General features: G+C 40.3%; 1 protein-coding gene and 4 non-coding genes across 6 annotated transcripts in view; all 5 read right to left on the reverse strand.

Annotated features, from left to right (window-relative positions):
* The window catches only part of itpr3 (inositol 1,4,5-trisphosphate receptor, type 3), a 71,216-nt gene that overhangs the window by 10,738 nt on the left and 34,112 nt on the right, over window positions 1-26,366 (reverse strand). For both annotated transcript variants that reach the window (XM_086276722.1, XM_086276723.1), the window contains 25 exons: window positions 25,933-26,048; window positions 25,553-25,804; window positions 20,618-20,762; window positions 20,382-20,526; window positions 19,299-19,513; window positions 18,922-19,042; window positions 16,288-16,342; window positions 16,036-16,201; window positions 15,419-15,586; window positions 13,181-13,255; window positions 10,806-10,925; window positions 10,272-10,394; window positions 7,393-7,593; window positions 7,183-7,298; window positions 6,107-6,242; window positions 5,896-6,021; window positions 4,378-4,503; window positions 4,175-4,295; window positions 3,886-4,067; window positions 3,643-3,791; window positions 3,453-3,561; window positions 2,895-2,988; window positions 1,946-2,121; window positions 1,372-1,528; window positions 106-320 (listed from right to left, as the gene is read on the reverse strand). In XM_086276722.1, the coding sequence (XP_086132848.1) occupies window positions 106-320; window positions 1,372-1,528; window positions 1,946-2,121; window positions 2,895-2,988; window positions 3,453-3,561; window positions 3,643-3,791; window positions 3,886-4,067; window positions 4,175-4,295; window positions 4,378-4,503; window positions 5,896-6,021; window positions 6,107-6,242; window positions 7,183-7,298; window positions 7,393-7,593; window positions 10,272-10,394; window positions 10,806-10,925; window positions 13,181-13,255; window positions 15,419-15,586; window positions 16,036-16,201; window positions 16,288-16,342; window positions 18,922-19,042; window positions 19,299-19,513; window positions 20,382-20,526; window positions 20,618-20,762; window positions 25,553-25,804; window positions 25,933-26,048 (3,609 nt within the window). The remainder of the gene's footprint in view (window positions 1-105; window positions 321-1,371; window positions 1,529-1,945; window positions 2,122-2,894; window positions 2,989-3,452; window positions 3,562-3,642; window positions 3,792-3,885; window positions 4,068-4,174; window positions 4,296-4,377; window positions 4,504-5,895; window positions 6,022-6,106; window positions 6,243-7,182; window positions 7,299-7,392; window positions 7,594-10,271; window positions 10,395-10,805; window positions 10,926-13,180; window positions 13,256-15,418; window positions 15,587-16,035; window positions 16,202-16,287; window positions 16,343-18,921; window positions 19,043-19,298; window positions 19,514-20,381; window positions 20,527-20,617; window positions 20,763-25,552; window positions 25,805-25,932; window positions 26,049-26,366) is intronic.
* Window positions 21,719-21,791, reverse strand: trnak-uuu (transfer RNA lysine (anticodon UUU)). The gene has a single exon. It is a non-coding gene; the product is annotated as a tRNA-Lys (tRNA).
* trnak-uuu (transfer RNA lysine (anticodon UUU)) lies at window positions 22,475-22,547 on the reverse strand. The gene has a single exon. It is a non-coding gene; the product is annotated as a tRNA-Lys (tRNA).
* On the reverse strand, window positions 23,203-23,275 carry trnak-uuu (transfer RNA lysine (anticodon UUU)). Its single transcript has one exon. It is a non-coding gene; the product is annotated as a tRNA-Lys (tRNA).
* trnak-uuu (transfer RNA lysine (anticodon UUU)) lies at window positions 23,962-24,034 on the reverse strand. The gene has a single exon. It is a non-coding gene; the product is annotated as a tRNA-Lys (tRNA).

The raw sequence follows: 26,366 nt of genomic DNA on the forward strand, positions 1-26,366 counted from the left end.
TGTCTCTAAAATATAGGTAGTAGATATTAACTTTTTGTCACATGTTTAATGCTATACAATCTGTAAAAAAGGCTCAACACTGTTCAGTAGTTAGCAGGAACTGACCTGTAGGTCGTTGTTGTGGTTCTCACAAAGCAGCTGTAGGAACCTCAAGATCGGCTTCATGATGGTAACAGCTGGTCCCATCTCTGTCTCCACCTCCTTCTGTTCTTCAATAGGTTGAGCTGGCAGGGTGGAGGTGCCTGGGGCAATGGGCGCCCCTGGTACCAACAGTGGATGACCCCCTGTACCCGGAAGTACACCCATTGTGGTGGAGCCACCTTTAAACCATAAAATATTATTACAAACATCTTTCGGAACTCAAACCTTTTCAGAGTCTTATTTTTCCCTTCACAAAGGTGCATAATACATAACTGTCTAAGGAGCTTGGAAAGAAAAGCGTCTGGACTTCTTTAAGTTTCTTGAAGATGTTGCACCTCTCATCCGAGAAGCTTCTTCAGTTTTAGGGTCAAACGGTGGAGAGACCAAACAGCCACTTCACAAGCGCATGGCACAATATAGAAGAGCCACCTCCACGGGACAAGACTCAGCAGTCCATCTGCATCTTAAGGTCAAAGGTCACTCTTTTGAGGATGCCAATGATAACATTTTGGACAGAGAGGACAGATGGTTTGAAAGAGGAGTGAAAGAAGCCATCTATGTCCACTGTGAGCGACCATCTTTGAACAGAGGCGGGGCTTACGACACCAACTCTCTGCCATCTATAATCCAGTTTTGAGATCCTTCCCAGACGCCTTAACGCCCACTCACATCCTGGGCCATCTGACCTCAGGAAATCACATGATAAGGTGGGGCCAGGTTACACAATGAACACACCCGAAACTCTGGCTGATTGTGACCCACACCCGCTTTCACACCTTGGCTCATGTGATTAGGTAGAGGATCATCAGGGAGTCCTTTGACCCTCTTGGTGGGTTACTCCCACTAGGCTTAAATCTGGGACTCTCCACCATTTGACACTAGAAGTGAAGAAGCTTCTCGGATGAGAGGTGAAACGTTTTCAAGCAACTTAAAGAAGTCCAGACGCTTTTCTTTCCAAGCTCCTTAGACTACGATGACCTGGATGACTGAGAACCTTCACAGACATAATACATAATTGTTTGTTAATTAACCATTTAAAACATTATATCAAATGTCTAAACCTGATCAAAGTTCCAGTGAGTGATGCCAAACTATTGGTTACAAAATGGGGTTTGATCATATCATCCTCAAATAAATCTAAGGAACCCTAACTATGGACGTACATTGAAACTATAGAATAATCGGATTGCACAGATGTGTCCTCCTAAACTATTTTCAGATGGCTCTCACCGTTCTCCAGCTTCTCGTTGGCCTTGTGCGTCATCTCTCCAACATTAACAGAAACCGTTGCTTTAATGTCGGCCTGAGCTTCTTTCATTCTGTCATTAAACACTTTAAAGAACTTCTCTGACTTGTTGTCCCCCATCATCAGTTTGTAGAAGGAGTTCTGCATCAGAAGTGGACAGAGTCAACACACCAGTTTAACACGGGACCAAAAACAAGCTTGAAAACCATCCCAGCCTAAAACCATGCCTAAAATGAATCAAAACCAGTCTTTGTTTTAAAACAATATATAAAAGATGGTCAAAACTAAACCCAGCGTACAACCACGTCTAACCAAGAACCAACTTCTTTCATTAAAACGGTCCCATTGCCAGTACCACATCCTGCGATCTCTGGATCAGCTATGTTGGAGAAAACTAATCTACACTATTCAAAAAAAAGTGACCATTCTTGTCTCAGATCTATTGTTTTTACACGTTTGATGTATTATTTGGTTTTTCCTGTGCTTTTAGAACGGACTTGGCTCTGTAATTTCATAACAGTGACTTAAATGAGCAAAGAAACTTCTCCTGTCTGCTACCTGTATCTCAGTGTTTCCTCCCTCCAGCAGACAGATGGCCAGCTGGATGCTCTCCTGGAAGATCTTATCATTCTTGGTGCTCATCACCAGATCTGTGAACAGCTTCGTTCCTCCTTCACGATCCAGACGACACTGGATTGCTGCCACTGCCGCCCAGTCCCGCTCCTGTTCACCGCCTAACTCACAGAAAGAAAAATACAGCATAATATAGCAGCTTGTGCACAGACAATATAGATTATAGCATCATAAACACATTAGATTGCTATTATTGTGTTACGTAAATCATGTTAAATAAATGGTGTCCTGGGGAATCTCCCCCCAGACTTGGATCAGTGAGCTCAGTGGTTCTAATTAGCAACACTGAACGCACCGACACATAACTTCCAACAGGTTACAAATTAAATCCAAGTCTGGGGAATTCAATTCCTTCTTAGTAACTATATAAACACACCAAAAGCCTTTAACCCAGGGTCCGCTACAGCAACATAAACATGATGGGTGGGTCTGAGGATTTCGTCCTGGTATCCAACAGCAGTCAGAATACTGCTGGCCCGCACATGGAGGTTATTGCCACCCTCCAAGGATATACATGAGACAACAAACCTATCAATGTCAAATATGGATGCGTCATCACAAAGGAGCTGGACTACCTGTGCAGCAAAGACACCAGCAAAAAGCAGCACTAGAGAAAGATCAGTAAGGAAGGATAAAGACAGAGAAATGAAGCCACCACCTGCAAAGTCATCCTCTTTTTGGGTTCGTGTCCAGTCTACAATTGAATTTAACAAAGCAGGTGAAACGGATTTCGGATGTTTTGTGCTTCACTGAACACAATGACATTCCTGAACTTATCTGACTATGTTATACTGTTATGATCAAATGTCTCCTGCATTTTATTTGAGCAGTGTTTATTATTTCCTCTGAACAGTGTTTGTATGAAGCAGTTTACCTGGAACTCCAAGTTCAGCTAAGTCATTCTTCTGGTTGGTCTTCTTGTTTGGAAACAAGTAGTTTTGCAGTAAAACTTTCCGCAGCACTAGTCCCTGAAACAAATCAACAGAAAGTCCATTCAGTCTCCATCCTGTTACATTTAACTGAAACAAAACCAAGAAATAAGCCAGAGATTTCAGTTTGGGGAAGGCTTCATTCATGATCAGTGGCAGCAACAAGGCCTGGCAGAGAGGCTGAAGAATGGGGAAAAGACGAGAGAGGGTGGGGAACGCAAACACGAACAGGTGAAGATGATTCAGCGAAAGGGGAGTGTTTGGGTTGTGGTCCCATTCCAGACAAACTGTCTCAAATGAAATAAGCATAAATATGGAAAAACTGCAAAAGGACCACTGGAAGCTACAAAACCACCAAAGAAGAATGACCACAACAACACTGTGGTTTTCTTTAAATATACTGTATTTCTCAAGGACCTGCCTTTGTTGTTCGACCGTGATTATAATGGTTTTGATTTAAGTTAAACAGGCTGATTGTGGTAGTCCAGCTACTATTAACTCACCTTTTCATCAAAGTCCAGAGTCCTGATGAGCATCTCCTGCAGAGTCTTTAGGACTTTGATGCACAGCTTCTCCTCTGAAGACATCAGCGCCTTGGTGTGCTGGATCAACCTGGTCAGCACACGGACATCATAATTCCCCTCATCCCTCTAGTGTCAGTGCTCAAGCATGCTTTACACTCAGATGACCTACTTGGAAATGAATCCTCCGGACTCACAGCGCTGTCGGATGTCGGTTCCTTCAGGGAACAGCAGCTCCGGCTGATGGAGGACATCCACCAACACCGAAAGCTCAGCGTTCACCAGTGGCTTCAGACGCTCCTCCAGAGTGTTTATGATGTCCTGAGGAAGATACAGAGGGAACAAGGTTAAATACAGTTTACTGCAAGTTAATGTAAATAAAGAAAAGTCTTTTTTTCGGTGTGCCCTTGTGCACCTGCAGCTTCTCGATGATGTTCTTGTAGTCCCAGGGGTTGGTAGGAGCGCTAGGGCGGGTGAGGCGGGAGGAGGATTTGTAGTTTGGATTGGAGCGCGACAAAGAGTTCAAAGCTGACGTGGACAGCATGGTGTTGATCTGAGCCTCCAGTTCCAAAGGCACAGAGATGGAGCGACTCTTAGCTGGACAAAATTCACAAGACTTAGTCACCCTTTTTTAAGTGGGAATGTGAGAGAAAACCATGGGAATCATTCATGGCTGAGACGTAATGCGGTGCCAGGTTTGTTACCTGTCACAGCCAGCGTCTTGATGCATGCCTCCACCTGCCCTCTGTGCTGCTGCTGCAACCAGGGACAGTCCAGCAGCCTGACAGACGACTGAAGCAGCTGAGTCATGATGGTGTGATGAGTCTGACAGGGACAGAGAAGCAATCAACTAACTGGAACCACACCTAAACAGTTTTATATCACCAAGGTGAAGCATTTCCTTCACCTGCAGAGAAGTGCTGTTTTCAGAGAAAGGGGAGCTGAAGAAGGCGTTGATGGTGTCAAAAACCACGCCGATGATGTATTTCTCCAGAACGGGATCAGAAAGACGCTTTTCTCGTTTATTACAGACCTGCAGAGAGGGAAAAACCCGGAACATCAGCACCATGTCACGTCAGGTTGTTTTTTGTCTACTTTCTTATGGATATGACTCTCAGAAACTGTTTACCTGTTGTTCTGCTGTAGATAGTTTTTTTAGGCTTGTCACTTTTTTGACCTCCTATTCTTCAATTTCCTCAGATATTTTTTAAGGATACTCCCCACACAATGCTGGTATAGGCCAAGTTTTAAGCTAATAGCCCTTTGGGAATCACCTTGTCTTACATCCTAGCAGGGCCTCCTCCTGAAATTGACCTTGTGTGGGTGTGTCAATTCAATTTTATTTACACAGCGCCAAATCACAACAACAGTCGCTTCAAGGTGCTTTATATTTTAAGGTAGACCCTACAGTAACACATACAGAGAAAAACCCAACAATCATATAACCCAGCGGTCCCCAACCCCCGGGCCTCGGACCAGTACCGGGCCGCGAGAGTTGAGGCTCAGGTGTGAAATGTATGGTTTTCCATACAATGTATGTTGTCCTGCCGTGTGTGTGTGTGTGTGTGTGTTTGGAGGTGGATTGCCCCTGCTGTGTGGAGAGGAGTGTGTTTTGGTACTAACCGTTTTTGGCATACTTTCAGTTTATTGTTTTCTTTCTTTAAAAGGTGACAGCAGCTTGTCCGTCTCTTGTAGGTAAGTTATTAATGGAAGCATTAATAAACCTGTTAATTTAACTATTTTGCCTCCCTGTCTCCTTTTTCAACCTGGACACCTTTTGTTACTTTCCCTCACCCCTGGACCTTTTTAGGGGAACGTAACACCTTGTTGGTGTAAAAATGTTTTATGCCAAACTCTGTTATCCAACTAAACCAGGGGTGGCAAACTCCAGGCCTCAAGGGCTGGTGTCCTGCAGGTTTTAGATCTCACCCTGGGCCAACACACCTGAATCAAATGATTAGTTCATTACCAGGCCTCTGGAGAACTTCAAGACATGCTGAGGAGGTCATTTAGCCATTTAAATCAGCTGTGTTGGATCAAGGACACATCTAAACCCTCGAGGCCTGGAGATGCCCACCCCTGAACTAAAGAGACTAAATTTCAAATTGGTTCTTTATTAAATTGTCTGTTATGTGAAGGCAGCACTGGTTCATCTGTTGAATTAGGAGGCTTTTAGGTGAGGTTTAACAAAAAAAAGGAAAAGAAATCTGCCAATGTCCAAAAAAAGCCTCAAGTGCTCAAGACCACTTCCCCCCCAAATCCAACTCAGTGGAAGCAAAATATAAAGAAAGACTCTGCACATTATTGTAACTATAATGTTACAAAGCTGGAGGCTTGTGTTAAACCTGGGTGTAGTTTTAAATAATGAGGTAAAGATTTACAATAGTTTACCAGTTATGATGATAAACTATGGTGCTGTTCCTACCCGAGCCATGTCCACAGTGAAGTCCTCAAACAGATTCCAGATGTGGTTGGATGTGTAGATTTCCTTCATCTCCACCTCTGTGTCCACATAGCAGTGATTCACAAAGTTCACATAGGCAATTTTCACCTGGAGACACACAGGAAGTCGAGTTAGCTTTCTGGTTTAATCAAAGCAGTTTAAAAACCTTAAACCACACAAACGCGGTGAGAACCTCAGTAATGCAGTCCTCATGGGTCACCACCCTGACCACATCCTCCAGGGGCAGCAGGGAGGTGCATTTAATCTCCGTGTACACGTTCTTCCCCTCTGCACAAGCAGCCAGAAGCTCCACCAGAGAGATGTGATACCTGCAGGGGGGGAAATTATTTCACATTCAGGTCTCAGACGGAAACACGACAGCATGTTTGGGATGGGAAATAAAAGCACCTGATGGTAACTTGAAAAACTTTGTTGTCCACACAGTATTTAGACTCAAGTAAAATATATATGCACCCACACGTATATATACTTGAAAAAAGATGTGACTTCTTATAGGGCAAAATCTGCCAGAACCAAATCTGTCAATTCTGGAAAAACTAAAGATTGATAAACATTCAGTCCATTTTAACAAGTCATGACTCGTGTCTCCTGTTTTGCAGCTGTGGCCACATCAGCTGAAGGCTCATCAGAAGAGCCACGACTTGTGTGTTTATAGCAGCAGAGTTAAGGTGGTACAAACTTCTGCTCTGCTTCTTCTTTTAAACGATTTGACCGATGAAACAAATGAACTCCTCGACGTCATCTGTAGCTTAATATAGAGCCACGCGTCCAGAGCGATACTGACACACTGCATCATTGTGTCTGGGTTTTGGTATTAGAACAGTGACACAGCACTGCCACCATCACGTCAGATAGTGCATTAGAACAATTGTATAACTATAAGTTCACAATCACTGCAAGAACTTCTCAAGAAAACATGTTTAGAAATTTAATACAATGTTGAGTAGCTGGTTCAAGATCAGAGGAGACACAAATTCCTTTTTGATTGAATCAGGAAGGACATAAAAAATGTTAAACATGCAGAGCGACATGCTGTTTGGATCCTTTTATATCCTGTTATAGGATCATTTTATCCTGTTATTGTCTCCAGCTCGAAGCTTTCAGTCATTTAACAAATAAAATACAATCCTGTCATTTTTTAAATGACCGCGTTATGGTTAGTATCAGGTTTTACGACGATGGATGGATTAATAAAACTGCTTTTTTTCATTATTTCAATATCATCATCATCATCGCTGCCTTGGTTACCTGAGTGGGCTGGTCTCACTGACGCCCTCCCTGCTCTCTGCCATCAGCTCCAGCATGACTTTAAACGAGTTCTTGTCGTTGTAAAAGACGACCACGTCCTCACCGGCGTTTGTTAACTACAAGAAGAGATGAAAGGAAAAGTTGAATACATCAGCATGAAAACACGGGTGGATGTTTTAGTAGAAGCGAAGCGGTGCGTCTCATCCTCACCTCGGTCATGATCATGTCCTGACACTTCTTGACGTACTTGCCCTCGGCCTTGATGATGGTGTGGAGGAAGTTGAGGTACTGGACATGGCGGCCGTGCGTTGCCAGGCAGTGGATGAAGTGATGCAGCACGCTCTCAGAGATCTCGCTGCACAGTTGGTAGTTATTACTGAAGATGTGCTGCACTGTCTCCGCCTCCAGGAGCTGGACATGAACAAGGAAAAGTTTGGAAATCAAAAAGGTTTCACTTCAGGTCAGTCACATCAACACTGATATTTATTTAGATAAGAATAGTTTTGACTTTTTTTTTCATTACAAAACCCCCCAACTGCCTCCTGAATGTTGGAAAATGTTGGGAATTTGTTTTCACTATGTCACTATGTCCCTGTGACATCATCCAACCACAAAACAGCTTATAGTTTATAATATGGTTTCTAATCACAAACCTCCTGGGACCTGGCGTCACATATGTGGACATCACATTTTGGGTTATTTAGACCAAAATATAAAATTTTGCTCTACAAGGGCCTGATATCCACTTATGAGGACATCATACTGCCACTGTACTATCAAAATTTAAAACGAGTGTCCTCGTATGTGGCTCTCATTTTTCTGAGAAACAAAAATCAGGTAAAAAAAACAAAATCTGGTAATTCTTTGTTTTTACATTCATCAGGTCCCAGTCAGCCCAAATAGCAAAGCGACATTAAAAATGCATGACGTGGAAGAGGCTGATATTCTTTCTCTAGCTGATTAATTTTCATTCAAGTCCTCTTCAGTACACCGAGCATTAGAGTTGTCAGAGAGGTTTCTCTCTACCAGCCACTCAAATCACTTTAAAAAACCCAGAGACAACCGACATTTTCTTTAAACGAGTAAAAGTTGATTAGCTAAAGTAAAATAAATGAAAGCCGTTTAAACAGAAGTAACTTGATCAGGTGTTTTATGTAGAAGAAAAGCCAACTATACAAAAGAGTTCTGATTTTGGCTTATTTAGCTTCACAGAGCTGACAGAAATTAAAGGTAAAGATAATTAAAAGTGATAGAAAACTAAAACTGAAAGGTTTGACTACACTGCATTTAAAGAGAATCTGGCAACGAGTGTCTCTAAATGTAGGCTGGGTATATAAACAGGGAAGTAATTGGCTAATTGGACTCGAGTGTCAGAAATTTCAACTTATGAGTGTGGGACAGGAGATAAGATATTACAGTTTTTTCTGAATGCTTAAACCCTAACTGTGATTCCTGTAGCACAATCTCTAAAACTATTCAGACTTATAGCAAAACCACTCACTGAGTTTGCAAAACTAAAAGCACAAAAACTGCTTTGCACTCAGTTTGCAATTTTGTAACACACACTTTGCTAAACTGTAGGCACAATTCACTGCACAACACTCAATTTCCAAATTTCCAACACACTCCTAGCAAAAGTATACACATGTATGGCTATCATTAACACTAATTTGCCAACTGTCTGGCACACTTTCACATGTGAAAACTTTTTTAGATAATTAGTCCACTTTGCAATCAGCCTAAGCACTATAATACAGGTAAGCTGTGTGTGTGGAGTACAATGGAGGGAGCAGAAAGAGTGAGAAGTAGAGGAGGCCGAGGAAGAGGACGTGGAGGTGAAGAAGTAGGATGAAGAGGACGACAAGGACAAGGAGGAGCAAGAGGAAGACGAGGAGGGGGGAGAGGAAGATGAGGAGGGGGGAGAGGAAGGGTAGGAAGAGTAAGAAATAGAATTGCTGATGACATCAGAGCTACAATAGTGGACCATGTAATCAACCGTGGAATGACCCTGAGGGTAGCTGGCCAACGGGTCCAGCCTAACTCGAGCCGCTACACTGTAGCAAGCACCATAAGGACATCTTGAAATGAGAATCGGTTAGCACAGTCACTTCGCACAAAGATTTGTAGCACTGCCATATGCCAATGAGAAACACACCAATACCATTGATGTAAAAATACTGAAATTGTTACTTTACAGAATTGCTAGATGACCAGATGCTGGGGGCAGAGGAAGCATGTTCACTGCAGACTAAGTAACCCATATAGTCATTATGGCGATTGCAAATAATCCTATACTTGGAAATAAACACTTGTGTTTGTTTTGATGTGTTTGAATAAACACCAGTACTTGAAGTTTGGATCCCTCTATGCTTATGGATCTATGACAGAAGTATGAGCTCACACTGACATAGCCTACCTTGTGCACAGAGAAAGCAAAAGCCAGATGTGTTTTGTATTCATACCATCAGTGTGCAGTTGGCGCATTGTGTGCTTAGTAGATGATGGCTTGTGTGTACTGTTTGATACGGAAACACCATTTTTACGAAGGTGTGAAGAGTTAATCCAGCTGTGTTTGCTTTTGCAAGAGAACTACAATGTTTTGATTATTGGGTGACAGGTTTTCTTATTTGTGTGTAGAGTTTTGCTAAATTAGCCAATAGTTACAAAAAATGTGCTTAAGCAATCAGAAAAAACTGTAAGACTGTTTTCTCACTTGACATATTCCTAAAGAAAAAGAAACACACACACACACACACACTCGTTTTCATATCTTAGTGAGGACATGTCATTGACATAATGCCTAACGGATACCCTAAGCCTAACCATAACCTAGCTGTAACCCTCACACTAAAACCACATTTTGAGTCTCAAACATGCCTCCAAACTCGTTGGCGACGGGCATTTTGTCCCCATAAGTGACTCTTGGTCCCCACAGGTGTAGTAGCATGACAATTTCTGTCCTCACAAAGATGTCTGAACATGTAACCACACATAAAAAAACCACCCTTAAAGCGTACTGAACGTCCACTCAGATTTATGAACTAAATAAGCATTTTGTATAACTTTTGCACATTTGTAAAGCAGCTTACCCCCGGGTTGAGAAACAAGTTTAGGTTTTTGTGCAACAGAGCCTGATTCTCTTGGTTCCCCATACAGAACTTCTGCAGGAACAGGTGAGTATACTTGATGATCTCCTGCATCTTCACATCATTCTGCACACACACAGAGACAAACACGATGGTTAGTCTTGGTTGAGCTGAACTCTCCTCTCAAATCTGGCTACAGCCAGACTATTTGAATATATACATATATTTTAATCGAACGAAAGAAATCCACGAACACCAGGGGCAAAAGTTAACTACAATAAATATGAATGGCTGCTAAATAACAAATCTCAGCCTGTTTGATAAGTATTACATTATTATAACTACTCCACAGTTCAAAATGAAAAGAAGACTGGAAAAAGAAAGAACATCTGTAATAAGTTATTGATGAAAAACTCCACTGTGAGATTTCAATGTCATTTAAAATAAGGCTGCATGGCTTCAAGTGCAGCACTATTTGAATTGACCTGCTTAATTAAGCCTGCCAAGGTGCTTTTAATTTGGGGTGTCCTGTCTTACCTTGTCGTAGGAGACCTGCAGCAGGTCCAGCATCACTTTATGAGCACCCATGTTTTTTAGCAGCCTCTGCTGCTTTTTCCAAACTCCGCTGCTGCACATCTTATTCAACCTCTCCAGGATCTGCAGGGGGGAGGAGCAAGATGGCAAACAGTGGAGTCATGTGCAGTTAGACAGATGATGGTCAGTTTAACTTTGATTGGTTAAAATACTTCATTTCATTTTAGTTTTCTAGTGTCAATGTCAGTTTGTTTTTATGAGTGTTATTTTCATGGGTGAAACAGATATCAGAGTGCAAGGACACCCTTCATTTTTTATATTTTGTTAGTAAAAGGGGAAATAGGTGCACTGTTTTATTGAAATATGTGCAAATATATGTGAAAATACAGTATACAACAAGCTTGAAAGTCAGTATTTGGTATCACCACCTTCATTCTTCAACACAGCCTGAATATTCTTCTCAACATTTCAACAACAACAAAGTAGTCTTCAGGAATAATTCTTAGGCTTGTTGGAAGGACATCTGAAGCTCTTCTTCGGATGTTGGCTGCTTTTTTTGTTCCGTTCTTCGTCCCACACGGCTTCAATAATGTTGAGGTCCAGGCTCCAGGGGGGTGGGGGTGTCAATCCATTGTGTTTTTCTATCCAGGTATGCTTTTACTGCACTGGCACTGTGTTTATACTTTACAATTGATTCTTTGCTAAGCTGTCTGCTATGTGGAGACACAACACAGGTTTATCTCTTGAGTTAGGTGTCTTTTTTATCCTTGAATGATTCTTAGGTTAGCATTGAGCTTAAACAATAAGCACTAGATTTATATCTGGGACTCTCCACCATTTGACCTTAGAACTGAAGAAGCTTCTCGGATGAGAGGTGAAACGTCTTCAAGCAACTTAAAGAAGTCCAGACGCTTTTCTTTGCAAGCTCCTTTGAAACAATAAGCACTGAAAAAATTCCAAGTCTGGCTCCATGAAAATAAAATATAATGAGGTTTGGCTGAAGACTGTTGCACGGTACTGTAGAGCCTGCAATTATATTTTTGTACATTTTTTCTAAGCTCTAAGTATCCCACTGTGTATTTTAGCTTAGTTTTAATTAACGATAGTATCTCTGATGGGCTGTATATGCTAAGAAATGAGTTTAATTTGCATTTTTAGCAATTAAAGTTTTCCCCCCAAAGAAAGTATGCACTGTGTAAAAAAGTCTTTCATAAAGCCATTCCACATTTAGGAAAAAAATATTTCTTTACACACTAAAAATGTTAACATAAAATACATTACGTAACACACACAATGTAACACATTCATTACTTTTAAACAATGTCTGTAGAATTATCTTTAGAACAACTAGAGTAGGTGCCGTGTTGGGCTCAGGGCTTTTTCACACATATTCTAAGTGATAAGACATTTTTTCATTTCTGAAAATGCTAAAATGAATCTTATTTGTGAATAAAACGCATGTTTATTCATTCATTGTTTCCCGAGCGTTTAATTTAAAGACATACTTGGATAATACTGCCAGTTTTCCCCAAGACTCAATTATGGGCCCATTACTATTTCTTTAAATATACTGTGTTTTCAAAAATGTGTGTGTTTTACTTTCAGGTGGCGCAGGTGCGTAGATCATGTTTAAGCTATATTAAAATCTATAACCTTGTGAATTTTTAAAAACTTTGACTTGTAGAAACTAAGCACATCTACAAATGAGTCTTACTCACAAAAAAGCCAACTGATGTTATTTCAGTTTACTTTAGTTCATTTAATTAATAAAATATTAAGTGAATCATCAGATTAGCATTTTGTGATTTTGTAGACATAAAACAAATAATGAATCACATAAATATTGATTATTAATGACGTTCCAATGTGGAAAGAGTGTGATTCATTGATAAAGGTCGTGATAAGAAATTGTACCAAACCTAATTTCTTTCAAAACACTGAAGAAATACAAGATAATTTGAAGTCATAGTGGCAACAACCGAACATTTGGAAGCTAAAATTTACCAGAGCAGAAGGAAGGTTTTGATTGAATTTGGAATATAATTTTATACCAAATAAGGACTTAAATCTATCCTTTAATTTTCATCTTCGTTTCCATTTGTGACATTCTGCAGGTGTTGTTCACCAGAGAAACTAGTAGGAGAGAATAATGATGGAATTATCCTGAGCAGAGAAAAACCACCATTGCTGGAGAGATAAGAGATAAGATCACCACGTGCAGGACGTTTTCAACAGAGATACATCACAGCTGTGTCCTTGTTGATTAGTTAATAGATGATTTTTTGGAAGAACGTTCCAGAAAACCCAACAGACAGAGACAAATCAAAAAGAAAAACTGATCACGTGTTGAAGAAACATTATCGAACGGGCGCTCTCACCTCTTTGACTTTCTGGTAGTTCTCGTTACCCTCCTTCACTTTCTCCTTCTTGGGTGTTGCCTCTTGTGATGCCCCCTGCAGGATGCAGAGGGTCAGACAGCATATGCAGTTCTCTCCGAGTATGGCACCACACTCATTGTGTCCTCGCTGAGGACTTTACACTACATTTCTGATCCTAGTCAATATTCAGATTCACTTGTTAACCTCAACATTTACCAGCTCACTAGCAAACCAGCTTGGTTAGTGTTAGGTTTTGTTTTAGCCACATGCTAAAAAGGCAAACTTCAAGAAACTAGAAGATATTATATTCCAAATAAAGTCTCATATTGCAGCCGTTTCCCTTATAATCGTTTTGATTTGGGTGCTCCAAATAGCCACAAATCGCATTAAAAGAAAGGCGTGGATGTTAACCTAACCCCAATCCTAATCCTAATCCTAGATGGGTTACCAGAGGTTAAGGAGCAAATATATCACTAAACAGACATGGGTAGCAGGGTAGAATAAGTGTGTGGGCGGATGTAATGTCTGCAAACACACCAGCACATCTAGTTTCTCTAGGAAGTAGCGTACTGGAGGCTTGCACCAGTATCGGATGCCAAAAACAAACAGTTTGCGTACTGCAAACTGGTTATTGTTTATTCCAATATTTCTTAAAACGTTGCCATCTCTTCTGTAAGGTTACTGGTTTTTAAACTATTTTTAAACTCCTAGAACTTTTGAACAGCACCCAAATTGGCAGGTTTAGAAGTTCCCTCGCTGGATGAAGCTCTTTCTTTACATTAAATTTTTTATTACAAAAACAACTTCTCATGTTAATGCGATTGGTTGTTTTCATTATCAAGCTAACATTTTAACAAAGCACGACTAGCTGGTTGGGTTTTTTTTAAACATGCAGTGTGGGTGTATAAGATGTATGACAACAAGAAACTAGTTCTAGAAAAACATTTGAGAAATAATGTTTCTGCATTTCAAAGTATAAACAACAAGAAAGAAAGAATAAGGAGAGATGCCATGCAGTGAAAGTGCCATGCCACATATAAACCCACTACCTTATATCCACATGATACACCAGGAAGCCCAACACCAACAGGAAGTGAGTTTAAAAACCAAGATGCAAAAGTTCAAAAGATATTTTTATTTGTTTTTGTTTAGTACTTTAGTTTTATTAGTAGTATTTAGATTTTTAATAACATGTTGTTAATGTGTTGTATTAAATAGTGACTGAATGGGGTAGTTGGTTAGTTAGTCAGTGGTTAATAAATTGGTTAGTTGTTATATTGACAAAAGCTTATGATGTCAATCAGCCACCGAGACACAAAGATCCTGTTGGTTCTGAAAAAAATTGAAATCTTAAAAGCAGTTTAGAGAACATACAAAACAAAGTAACACTGACTTCAGCTAGCCTTTAAAACCCCTTTAAAACAGCCTCTAAACCCAGACTTACTCTGGGATTCCCCTCTCAGCCAGCTCAGTACATATGTACTGTTATTATTTAGATATGGGAAGGTTTGAGCCAGTATTATAGACTTTAAAGACAAAGACACAATAACAAGATAATATTCATGAAGAAAAATGGCCTTAGCTCCTCGGCATGAATACTTAGACAAAAACCGACCTCTTGGTATTTTAAAACTAACTCTGTTAAAATAAAACCTCATAATTTCTTATTTCATGAATTTGATTATAATTGGTTTATTGGTCATATAGTCAATTAAAAATTATGACCACTGAATTAAAAAATACTGGCAGCACTATCCTACATCACCTTGTTCTCAGCTTATCACATTCACAAGATTTTCAGAAGACTTGACCTCTGACCCTGATGTTCGAACTCATCTGAGATTTTTCAGTTTGAAAGTCCTACGTCGCTTTGCTCTTGAGGATGCTGGTTAACAATGAATGACTGCTTGGTCATCAAGTCTGCAGCTGTCTGTGTTTGTGTCCACAGTATACTACAATCAAAGACTAATACTCTCACCAGCTGAGCTCTGCAGGCTTTGTATTACACGTCTGTATAAGACCTAACTTACGTACATTTAAAACCTTTGATTTGAAAAGTTTCTTCATAATTTCTCATCGTGGGCTCCTGCATTCTCAAAGCTTTAGCTTTCACACACTCAGTAGTATCACAATACAATTTAAAAATGTTTTATTTAAACAGGGGGAAAAATCCACAGAGATTAGAAAATCTCTTTTGCAAGGATGCCCTTATCTTATTCTTATCTCATTAGTCCTTACCTCTGTTTTTTCCTTCTTGTCTTTCTTGTCCTTCTTCCCGTCTCCTCCTCCCGAGCTTTTCTTCTCCACCCACAGTTCAGATTTCTCCACCAATGTCCTGAGGCGATCCAGATCTGCCTTAATCAGCTTGTAGTTCTCCACATCCTGAGCGGAGATCAGCAACTGGACCTGCAGTCACAACTTGGAGGATTAACATGAATATTCTGCAATATTTTTCATGTTCTGAGTTCCCACAGAGGACTGTAGCAGAAAGCCTGGGTTAGCAAAGAAAGCACCGTTATGTTTGAGGTTTTATTAAACTAGCTAACGCAAAGAAAGCCTGGATATACTGAACTTACTTCGCACTACACCCCTCAGGGCCACAGATCTCCAGGAAGATTTGAAAAATTCAGTGAATACAAAAAAATAGACCATTTGAAGGTAATTATGAGGAGTTTAATGAAGAATTGCTGGTCTTATCTAGTGTTGTGTACACTGATTCTCATGACTGTACTTCTGCTTTTTATTACATTCCCTTCTGAATGACAGTAAAGCATTTTAAGGGGTCAGCATTTTGTTTAAGAGATACTGGATTTGTTGTGTGCTTATTTATGTAGATTTTGCATGTCTGTGTGCACCTGTTTAAAAGTATGTAACATTTCCTGTCGCTGGCTGAAGTGTCTGAAAAGCAGCTGCAGGGCTGCAGACACCAGAGGAGCGTAGTCATGCATTGTGAGGTGGATCAACACCCGCAGGAACATGCGACCACCTTCATCGTCCACCTCCAGGATACTGTTCCCTTTTCTGCGCACAAACACACAAAGTACTTAAGATGTGTGTATGTTGTATTAATAAAACCTGTGCATGAATGCATGTCCAGCGATACATACCCAACTCCAAACATGGCCTCTGCCTGCTCTCCAATGAACTGCAGGTTGATGGTGGCTGAGTAGGGACAAAAAGGCAGATGTTAATAAACAACAGAACTGAAATTAATTATTCATGGTTTCACACCAAGTTGCTCATACGGTTCACTCTAAATGTTACCCATTACTGTGCAAAAGTCTTGAGCCAACCCTCATTTCTTGATGCTCTGCTAGGAAGATGGACAACATGTGCAAGCATAGATAGAAATACAAACAGTATGGATCATTCTAATAAGCTTGAAAGTCAATATTTAATATGACTAGATTTATTCTTCAACACAACCTGAACTCACAAATTCCTTTAATTATTCTTTAGCAATAATTTCCAGTTTTCTTGAACAGTCCAAACCTCCTCTTTGGATTGGTTAGCTTGTTCTGTTCTCTTTCATGATCCCACACTGCTTCACATTGTGGAAATCTTTCAATCTAAGTTCTGTTTATCTGGACGCTGAATGAACAATGGGCTGTGAGTCATTAATATGCAAATTGTCTTGACCATTGATCAAAGACCACTGATTGATGGTCATGAGTACCAGAGAGTTGGGGAATGGCTGCAATCACAGCATTGTAAGATGGTGAAAGATGTCCCCTTTAGTCCCCTCCTCGATTCAGAGATGCTTTCCCATTTACGTGAAAAGTGTCCTTTCAGTGGTGCTAGTTTCAGTCATGTGCAAATGTACTGTTTCTAAGGTTGGAAACCTGCAGTCAGCTGAGACTAAAGGAAATCACCTGGATGAGTAACGAAACGTTTCACCCACTGAAAACGCTACGTCCAGATGAACACAAACCTTTTGGGATTTACTTACCTGGATGAGCATGCATCAAGACATTCCAATCTAAGTCGTGCACCAACTATTAAGAAATAGGGTTAAAGACTTTTGCGCAGTAATTTGTGTTATAATAATAAAATGACATGTCAACTGGTGAAGAAATGTGGCATGTGCTCTCTGTAGGTTCTTCTTTGCCTCTAATATGAGCTTATCTATGCACTACCTGTCATGTCCATGTTAACCGGCACATCTGAGGCATAGGGAGACAAGTAACACAAGCACCTTAAGAAAAACTGCAGGGTGGATATTCAGGTAGACAACACGCAAAAGTTTTTCTAAAATCCGTGTAAATTTATCCCATCTCATTAAAGTTTTGTTAAATATTCAATTATTAGATTTATCATATTTTAATGGGACCTGTCATACCTCTTTCATATACACATTTTTATTTCTGGATCCTAGCAGAACAACCTCACAGTTTATGTCATTACCTGGACCCAGCATTTTGAGTTTCTTGTGTTCTAGTAATATTTTGGATTATGTTTTATGTTCAGGTTCATTTATAGTCTTAGTTGTGAGTTTCTTTTATTCCGTGTTTAGATTCTCGATTATTAGATTCCCTCTTGTGTCTTTGCCCTCTGTGTCTCTCGCGGTGCGTCTGTGTGTATATATGTTGTGAGCCCTCGCGTCTTGTTTCCTTCCTTGTGTTCCACTCTGTGTTTCTCCAGCCCCTCGTGTCTCCTCTCTGTCCCCCCCGCTCGTCTGCCTTTCCTTGACTCCTCTGTCAAACACGTCTCAGTCTTGTGTTTCTCCATTTACTGTTTTACTGTGAAGGTCTCGTGTTTCCATGTTCGGTGTGTCCTGTTTTGCTTCCCCTGTGGCGTCATGTTAATTTGTGTCAGCTGCGTTCCCTGAGTGTTCTCACTTTCCTCGTTATCTTTCTGTGTATATCAGCGTCTCCCTCGTACCAAGCTGTGTGTTCTGATCCTAATTTAGTTTTCTCTATTGACTTGTTTCAGCAAAAAAGCTGGATTTTGTGTTAAAGTCCTGTCTAAGAGTCTGGGTCCAATCCTGCCTGCCACACACAGTTCATGACAGTTTAAAACTAATAAAAATCTATATTTATCTTATAGTTGGCCTTGGTGCAGCCCTGGCTGTACTACTATTAAGCAAACAAATATTTTGAGGAAGGAAAAAAGGAAAAACTGCAGCTTATGACTCACAGTGAACAGTAGTGCAAGTAATGACCTCATTACTTGAAGAGTTGTCCATGAAAAAATCCACCATTATAACAGTATATGGATTTCAGAAAATAAGGAAAAGCATAACAGGTCCCAGATTATTTGAATTGTGTTTTTAGGTATTTAGATATATATTGGAAACTAATTCTTCCCTCAGGGAAGTGCTACAGGTCCATCAGCACAAAGACTGACAAACTCAAGAATAATTTATTCCCAAAAACCATAACCACGCTGAACTCACACATGCACTGAAAACACAGGTCCACCCACCAATCCAAGCACTTCCCTCCATAAACAGAACACACATCATCACTGTGCAATACCTAATTTACGTGCAATAAACTACACTGTAAATATATTTCACTATTTGTATTCCTGACTTGCATATTTGTACATTGTATATTTTTTAATACTGTTCAAATGTATATAGTGCTGCAGAACTGTGCACTTTACCCCCTTTCTTGTCTTTTCCCACATGTATGCACATGCATGCATATAGAAGCAGAAGACAACTTTTTATATATAGTTTATGTATGTTAGAGTTAAAATGAATTGAATGAGTTTATTTCCACCAGCTGTGTTTCTACCTGCATGCTCCATATTAGTGGTAGCGTCAGCGTCAGCCATGGGATAAACGTCCACAAACTCCTTCTTAAATACAGACAGGAGGAAGGAGAGGCGATAGTCCAGACGGACATTCAGGATGAACTGATGAAAAGAAAAGTGGAATTCAATTACAATAACATAATTTTACATATAGGGTTTGAATGTCATTCTTATAACTTTTCTTACAAACTAAAGGCATTTTGTGAGCAGGCCCTTTTGCTAAACACTGGTTGGGCAATGTTGTCTAATCGATATCTAATAAATTTCCTTTTAAATATTGTACCGCATTGGATGGCTGTACCTAAAAACAAAAAAGTGGCCACTGAGTGTAAAATGTGTTAAAATTATTGTATATTACCTGTAATATCTCCAGTATCTTCAGCTTAGTATCCATCACTGTCAGGTCCATGTTGTCGAGACTATCTTTACTGGCTCTTTGTCCTTCAAGCACAAGCGCTGGCCCCATTCCTGCCCCTCTGGAAACTGCACCTCCGAATATGGACTGTTTCCTGTTGAGGACCATGGTCGACATCATCTGACCCATCCCGTGTATAGAGCGCTTCACGTTCTTGCCTTAACAGAGAGAAGAAAAAAAGCATGTCAGTGTAATTAACCCGACAATATTCGAAATAAAGTCAATAACAGTTATACATGGGCACAAAAAGACCTCTTGGAACGAGTCCAAGAATGTTGTTGCTGGACGGTCCAGCAATATAACCAGACATAAACAAGTAGAAAACAGCACAAAATGAAAGGTGAAAATAACTGAAAAGAATCAATAAACAATAAAGACAAATGAAAAAATGCTTGAAACAGAGAATGAGCTGAACTTGATAAACAAATCAGCCATGTTTGGTTAAAAAAAACTGGAAATACAGATCAAATGACCAGAATATACAAATGCAGATGAGAGAGAGAGAGAGAGCAAAAAAGATTTACTGCAATTCCCATAAATTCATAAATAAAAAGAAAAGACATTTTCTTCATAAGGGAAGGAACAATTGAGCTTTAGCGAGCTTTAACATTATAATAGATGAATAAGTTATCAAGGTATCAAAGATAAATGTTTGTTTTTGTTTGTTCCATTTGACTTTTAATGGACTTTCATTGGACTAAATAGAACAAGCGCATTCAGAGATCGGTGCGAACTTGACCTTGAACTGATTTTCACAACAATTAGAGTTTGGGCTCTTGTTAGTATCTACTATCACACAAAATCTGAAGATGATATCTTAAAATTGTGGAATCTAAACTGCTCAAACAGGCATACAAAGAAACAGGGCCCGTTACATTCTCCTAGTTCTTTTAAATAGAACTAATAAAAATAAGTAAGTAATTGAAGATAAAAACTAAAGTTAAACTTGGCAGGAAACCTGATGTTGTTAAACAAGTTGTTGTTAAACAATTGAATGTCTTAGCTTGTTATGGTATTTTAAGTCACCTGATGCATCATCATTGAATACGAGACCAGCGTGTCCTGGATTGAGTCTGCAGTCAATGATGCCCAGCAGGGTCCTTGTGAGTCTGAGCAACTCAAAAAAACTGTAGAAGCCAAAGTAGATCAAATGTCTGGCCAAACTCACCACCTGAAGGAAGAAGGGAAATGGAAGAAGTAATAACAGACAGTAGTAGTAGAACTTTTTAGTGAAGTTGTAAGACTAGGGAGTAGAACCAGACCTCATATGTGAGCTTGTTTTTCTCCTCGTCATGGAATGGCATGTCATCATTAAGGACGTTGTTAAGATACTCTTCCATGAAGGCCATAGTACTGGAAAACCGGTTCTTCTTGTTGTCCCTGCTGTCGTCCATGTTAGAGTCATAACTAATGATGAAAAAAGAGAAACACCACAATCTTTGTAATAATGTTTTGAGGAAAAAGATCTGTTGTGAAAAAAGCAAGGCCCAAGAATACTTACCGGAACGTAAGATGAAAAGTATTACATTGAATTGAAGGACTTATGCAGATTCAATCTCATGACAGTGTTGGAAAAGTGTCAGGAAAGTCTTTATGACAATACTCAACTTTAAATAAGTGGTTCATGATCCTGTCTAAAATATGTGTAGCCAAGAAAGAGGCACATATGTGGTATCCCTCTTTGTGTTGCACCTGCGGATTCCCTCTCACTTACTGTCAGGACGTTCCACAATCTTTTTGACCATTTGTGCCACGTAGTAAACCAGCTATTACTACTGGACACATTACCTGTACTGGGATAAAGATGACTGTCAAGACTTTTTGAGTTCTTCAATGAACCCACGAGACCATTTAGAAGACGCTTATAAAGAGTGTACCCTCCTAGGTGTATTTCATTGAAATGGTGGTAAAGACTGACTTGTGTCTTCAACCTAGCTCACTGGCCACGCTGTGCTCTCCAAGTTACAAAACGAAGATGCACGATGAAATGTCTGAAGCTCCTCCAACTGAGTTATCTCGGCCATGTCTAGGCCCAGTCTACAGGCCAAAAACCATATTTATGTGTAAACTACATGCCAGTGTTGGAACACTGTCGAAACGCCATTCAGATAATAAATAAGAGGATCGTTTTCACCTTTTTTGAAAGCAAGGAATTTGTGACATTAGCATGTCAATACGCTGCAATGTGAAGGAGCCTACTCTTGTGTGGTGTGTCACCTCAGCAATGGAATGAAAGCTGGCTTTTGGATACACTACAATTTGTCAGGTAGGAACTCTGGAACTGATGACCAAGACCATGGTTTACGCAAAGTCTCAACCAAATGTTAAGAGGTGTGCTTCCTTGGGGGTGCAAACAGACACAACGCCTGAACAGGGACTTGAACCCTGGACCCTCAGACTAAAAGTCTGATGCTCTACCGACTGAGCTATCCAGGCTCTGCCAGTTTCCTCAACGGTGACGCTAAAGCCTGAGCACAAGGGCTTCAAAAAGGTCCGTTTCAAATGGCGTCACAACTACTCTACTCAACACCTTTCAAAAGTGAAGTAGCATAATCATTATCAACCTTTCTGAAAACAAAGGGTCACAACCCTGGGGTCACTGTCTCTTACTTACTGTTAGCATGAATCATTTCCATAATCTATTTGACCATTTGTGCCACGTAGTAAAGCTGACTTGTGTCTTCAACCTAGATCACTGGCCACGCTGTGCTCTCCAAGTTACAAAACGAAGATGCACGATGAAATGTCTGAAGCTCCCCCAACTGAGTTATCTCGGCCATGTCTAGGCCCAGTCTACAGGCCAAAAACCATATTTATGTGTAAACTACATGCCAGTGTTGGAACACTGTCGAAACGCCATTCAGATAATAAATAAGAGGATCGTTTTCACCTTTTCTGAAAGTAAGGAACTTGTGACATTAGCATGTCAATACGCTGCAATGTGAAGGAGCCTACTCTTGTGTGGTGTGTCACCTCAACAATGGAATGAAAGCTGGCTTTTGGATACACTACAAATTGTCAGGTAGGAACTCTGGAACTGATGACCAAGACCATGGTTTACGCAAATTCTCAACCAAATGTTAAGAGGCGTGCTTCCTTGGGGGTGCAAACAGACACAACGCCTGAACAGGGACTTGAACCCTGGACCCTCAGATTAAAAGTCTGATGCTCTACCGACTGAGCTATCCAGGCTCTGCCAGTTTCTTCAACGGTGACGCTAAAGCCTGAGCACAAGGGCTTCAAAAAGGTCCGTTTCAAATGGCGTCACAACTACTCTATTCAACACCTTTCAAAAGTGAAGTAGCATAATCATTATCAACCTTTCTGAAAACAAAGGGTCACAACCCTGGGGTCACTGTCTCTTACTTACTGTCAGCATGAATCATTTCCATAATCTATTTGACCATTTGTGCCACGTAGTAAACCAGCTATTACTACTGGACACATTACCTGTACTGGGATAAAGATGACTGTCAAGACTTTTGGAGTTGTTCAATGAACCCACTAGACCATTTAGAAGACGCTTATAAAGAGTGTCCCCTCCTAGGTGTATTTCATTGAATTGGTGGTAAAGACTGACTTGTTTCTTCAGATAACAAATAAGAGGATCGTTTTCACCTTTTCTGAAAGCAAGGAATTTGTGACATTAGCATGTCAATACGCTGCAATGTGAAGGAGCCTACTCTTGTGTGGTGTGTCACCTCAACAATGGAATGAAAGCTGGCTTTTGGATACACTACAGTTTGTCAGGTAGGAACTCTGGAACTGATGACCAAGACCATGGTTTACGCAAATTCTCAACCAAATGTTAAGAGGCGTGCTTCCTTGGGGGTGCAAACAGACACAACGCCTGAACAGGGACTTGAACCCTGGACCCTCAGATTAAAAGTCTGATGCTCTACCAACTGAGCTATCCAGGCTCTGCCAGTTTCTTCAACGGTGACGCTAAAGCCTGAGCACAAGGGCTTCAAAAAGGTCCGTTTCAAATGGCGTCACAACTACTCTATTCAACACCTTTCAAAAGTGAAGTAGCATAATCATTATCAACCTTTCTGAAAACAAAGGGTCACAACCCTGGGGTCACTGTCTCTCACTCACTGTCAGCATGGATCATTTCCATAATCTATTTGACCATTTGTGCCACGTAGTAAACCAGCTGACTTGTGTCTTCAACCTAGCTCACTGGCCACGCTGTGCTCTCCAAGTTACAAAACGAAGATGCACGATGAAATATCTGAAGCTCCTCCATCTGAGTTATCTCGGCCATGGCTAGGCCCAGTCTACAGGCCAAAAACCATATTTATGTGTAAACTACATGCCAGTGTTGGAACACTGTCGAAACGCCATTCAGATAATAAATAAGAGGATCGTTTTCACCTTTTCTGAAAGCAAGGAACTTGTGACATTAGCATGTCAATACGCTGCAATGTGAAGGAGCCTACTCTTGTGTGGTGTGTCACCTCAACAATGGAATGAAAGCTGGCTTTTGGATACACTACAATTTGCCAGATAGGAACTCTGGAACTGATGACCAAGACCATGGTTTACGCAAAGTCTCAACCAAATGTTAAGAGGCGTGCTTCCTTGGGGGTGCAAACAGACACAACGCCTGAACAGGGACTTGAACCCTGGACCCTCAGATTAAAAGTCTGATGCTCTACCGACTGAGCTATCCAGGCTCTGCCAGTTTCTTCAACGGTGACGCTAAAGCCTGAGCACAAGGGCTTCAAAAAGGTCCGTTTCAAATGGCGTCACAACTACTCTACTCAACACCTTTCAAAAGTGAAGTAGCATAATCATTATCAACCTTTCTGAAAACAAAGGGTCACAAAGGTTTCAAAGTAGGAGATGAAGCATCGCCAAATACGTATCCAAACAAACCTCCTTCCAAGCCAAAGACTAGAAAATATGGTGAAACGTATGTTTCCTTTGGCTTCACCTGAACAAGTGCCAAGGTAGGTCTCTGCAATAGAATCAGTTTTCCTTATGCAGGGAGTACGCTCTGGGCTCTCCAAATCACGGAGAAACAGTATCCCACATTTTTAATTTTTAAAACACTTCTTGTAATAACTAACTACTCCTGACATTTTGGAGATGTTAGCTATTCATACAGTAAAGTTACAGTTACAAATAGTATCAGGCTGACCCTACGTAACTTGTTCCCCTGGTTCAAATCACAGACAAACAGTATGCCACAGTTGTTAATGCTTTTAAACCCATTTTGCATAGAGAGGCATTTTTGAAAAATGTAATAGCAATGTTGAATATTATTAAACAGGAAAAACAACAACATACCTCATACCGTGTACATTATAACATAATAGACCCATTTCTGTAATATACTCACATATCTATATTATTGCTAATATATATTGTAATATATCTATATCACTAAAGCACTTCTGGATGGATGCAAACTGCATTGCGTTGCCCTGTACCTGTGCATGTGCAATGACAATAAAGTTGAATTCTATTCTAATTCTATTCAATTCTAACTGCACATAAAATAAGTACATCTTGACGCCTCTGCCTTTCCAAATGGAGAGACAGTAACTACGTGTGTGTATGCAAGCGTAAGTGTAAAAACTGAGGATAGTAAGATTAACAGTATTTTGTCATTGTAAAAATTCATCTCATGTAAACAATAACGTGGCCACAGCGTGACGTGAAAAAAGGCACATACCTTTGACGTTGCGTGACGAACTCTGTATTCCTCGTCCACACGTAAACGCAAAAACTGAGTTTTAAAAAATCTCTGTTTTCGGTGATTTGAAACGCCGTTTACGTGTGAACAAAAGCCCCAAATGCATAGAAACAGCTGTGTTTTTAAAAATACCTGTGTAGGTGTGGACGTAGCGTAAAAGAGTTAGTAGTTTATTTTAGTAATTTACCAGTAATTTGTTGCAGTTCACTTTTATTCGTTTAATTGTTTGAGGTGTGAATAAACCGCAATGGAGTTTGAAAACAAAATATGGGTGTGTGTGGTTGGAGGACATGTTTGTGCGGGTGGGGGTGGGGGGGTGCTGCTTTATGTTTAAACCGCATGTTATAAAAACTATAATTTCCTTAACAGCATTTTGTATTTTTGTTCCCTTCCTCTTTTTGAGTCAGAGTGAATCAAAGCACAAAGCTGCCACAAGACAGCCCTATCACAACTTCTCCAGAAACATATTACTGCTTTACTAAAATCGTCTTACTCTTTGATGGTGATGGAGGTTGGAATCTCAGTCCAGAGCCGGGCGAATTTGACAGGAGTCACCAGTTCCTGAGGGTCTCGGTCTACGTGAGCATGGAGCATGAGGCGGCAGAAGGATGCCCGGAGGTCAAAGGGAAGAGTCTCATCCATCATGCACAGGAAGATCAGCTCCACATCCAGCTGTTTGGAGATCTCATCTATTGCAAGATACTGACGGTCCAAACACATACGGGCAAACAGCTTCAGCTGATACCTAAGGAAGTCCACAGAGGCAGGCTCTATCAGCTTTGCTTCTTTTTATCGTATTCTTGGATCACTTTACAAAAGTCTGTTGGATTTTTATGAGATTTGAAGTGAATGGCTGTTTTTGTTTGGCTGTACCTATAGTAAGTGAGGACGTTCTCATCATGAGCATTTCCTTGTCTTGCCTCCTGAGCCAGCTGTCTGATGCTTTTCTCCTGTTTCTCATTAGCTTTGTCTGTCCACATCAGCCACACCTGCAGGAAGAGTAGAACAGACATTTTCGTAATACCATCCATCTAAAAAGTAAGAACATGACTGCAGCAAAGACCAAAATAATTTGGTCATCATTAATTGTTTAGTCTTCTTCAAATGTAATGAACCTTTCACCGAGACATGAAAGTGAGTGATTTGTTTAGATATGAGATGTTTGCCCATTACACTATTTTCTAGAAATACTACTACCTAGTCACATGTGGTTTTGCTATCAGACAGTAAGTATATTGTATTCAGTCCACAATGTGGAAAAAATAAATAAATTTTGTAATTGTTGTAACTTTTGGTGTGGACTTTTT

This window comes from Aulonocara sp. 'chitande type north' Nkhata Bay, linkage group LG20, assembly GCF_057382095.1.
Source record: "Aulonocara sp. 'chitande type north' Nkhata Bay isolate Kocher_YH1m ecotype deep benthic linkage group LG20, A_spYH_male_GT1.1, whole genome shotgun sequence".
NCBI classification, from domain to species: Eukaryota; Metazoa; Chordata; class Actinopteri; order Cichliformes; family Cichlidae; genus Aulonocara; species Aulonocara sp. 'chitande type north' Nkhata Bay.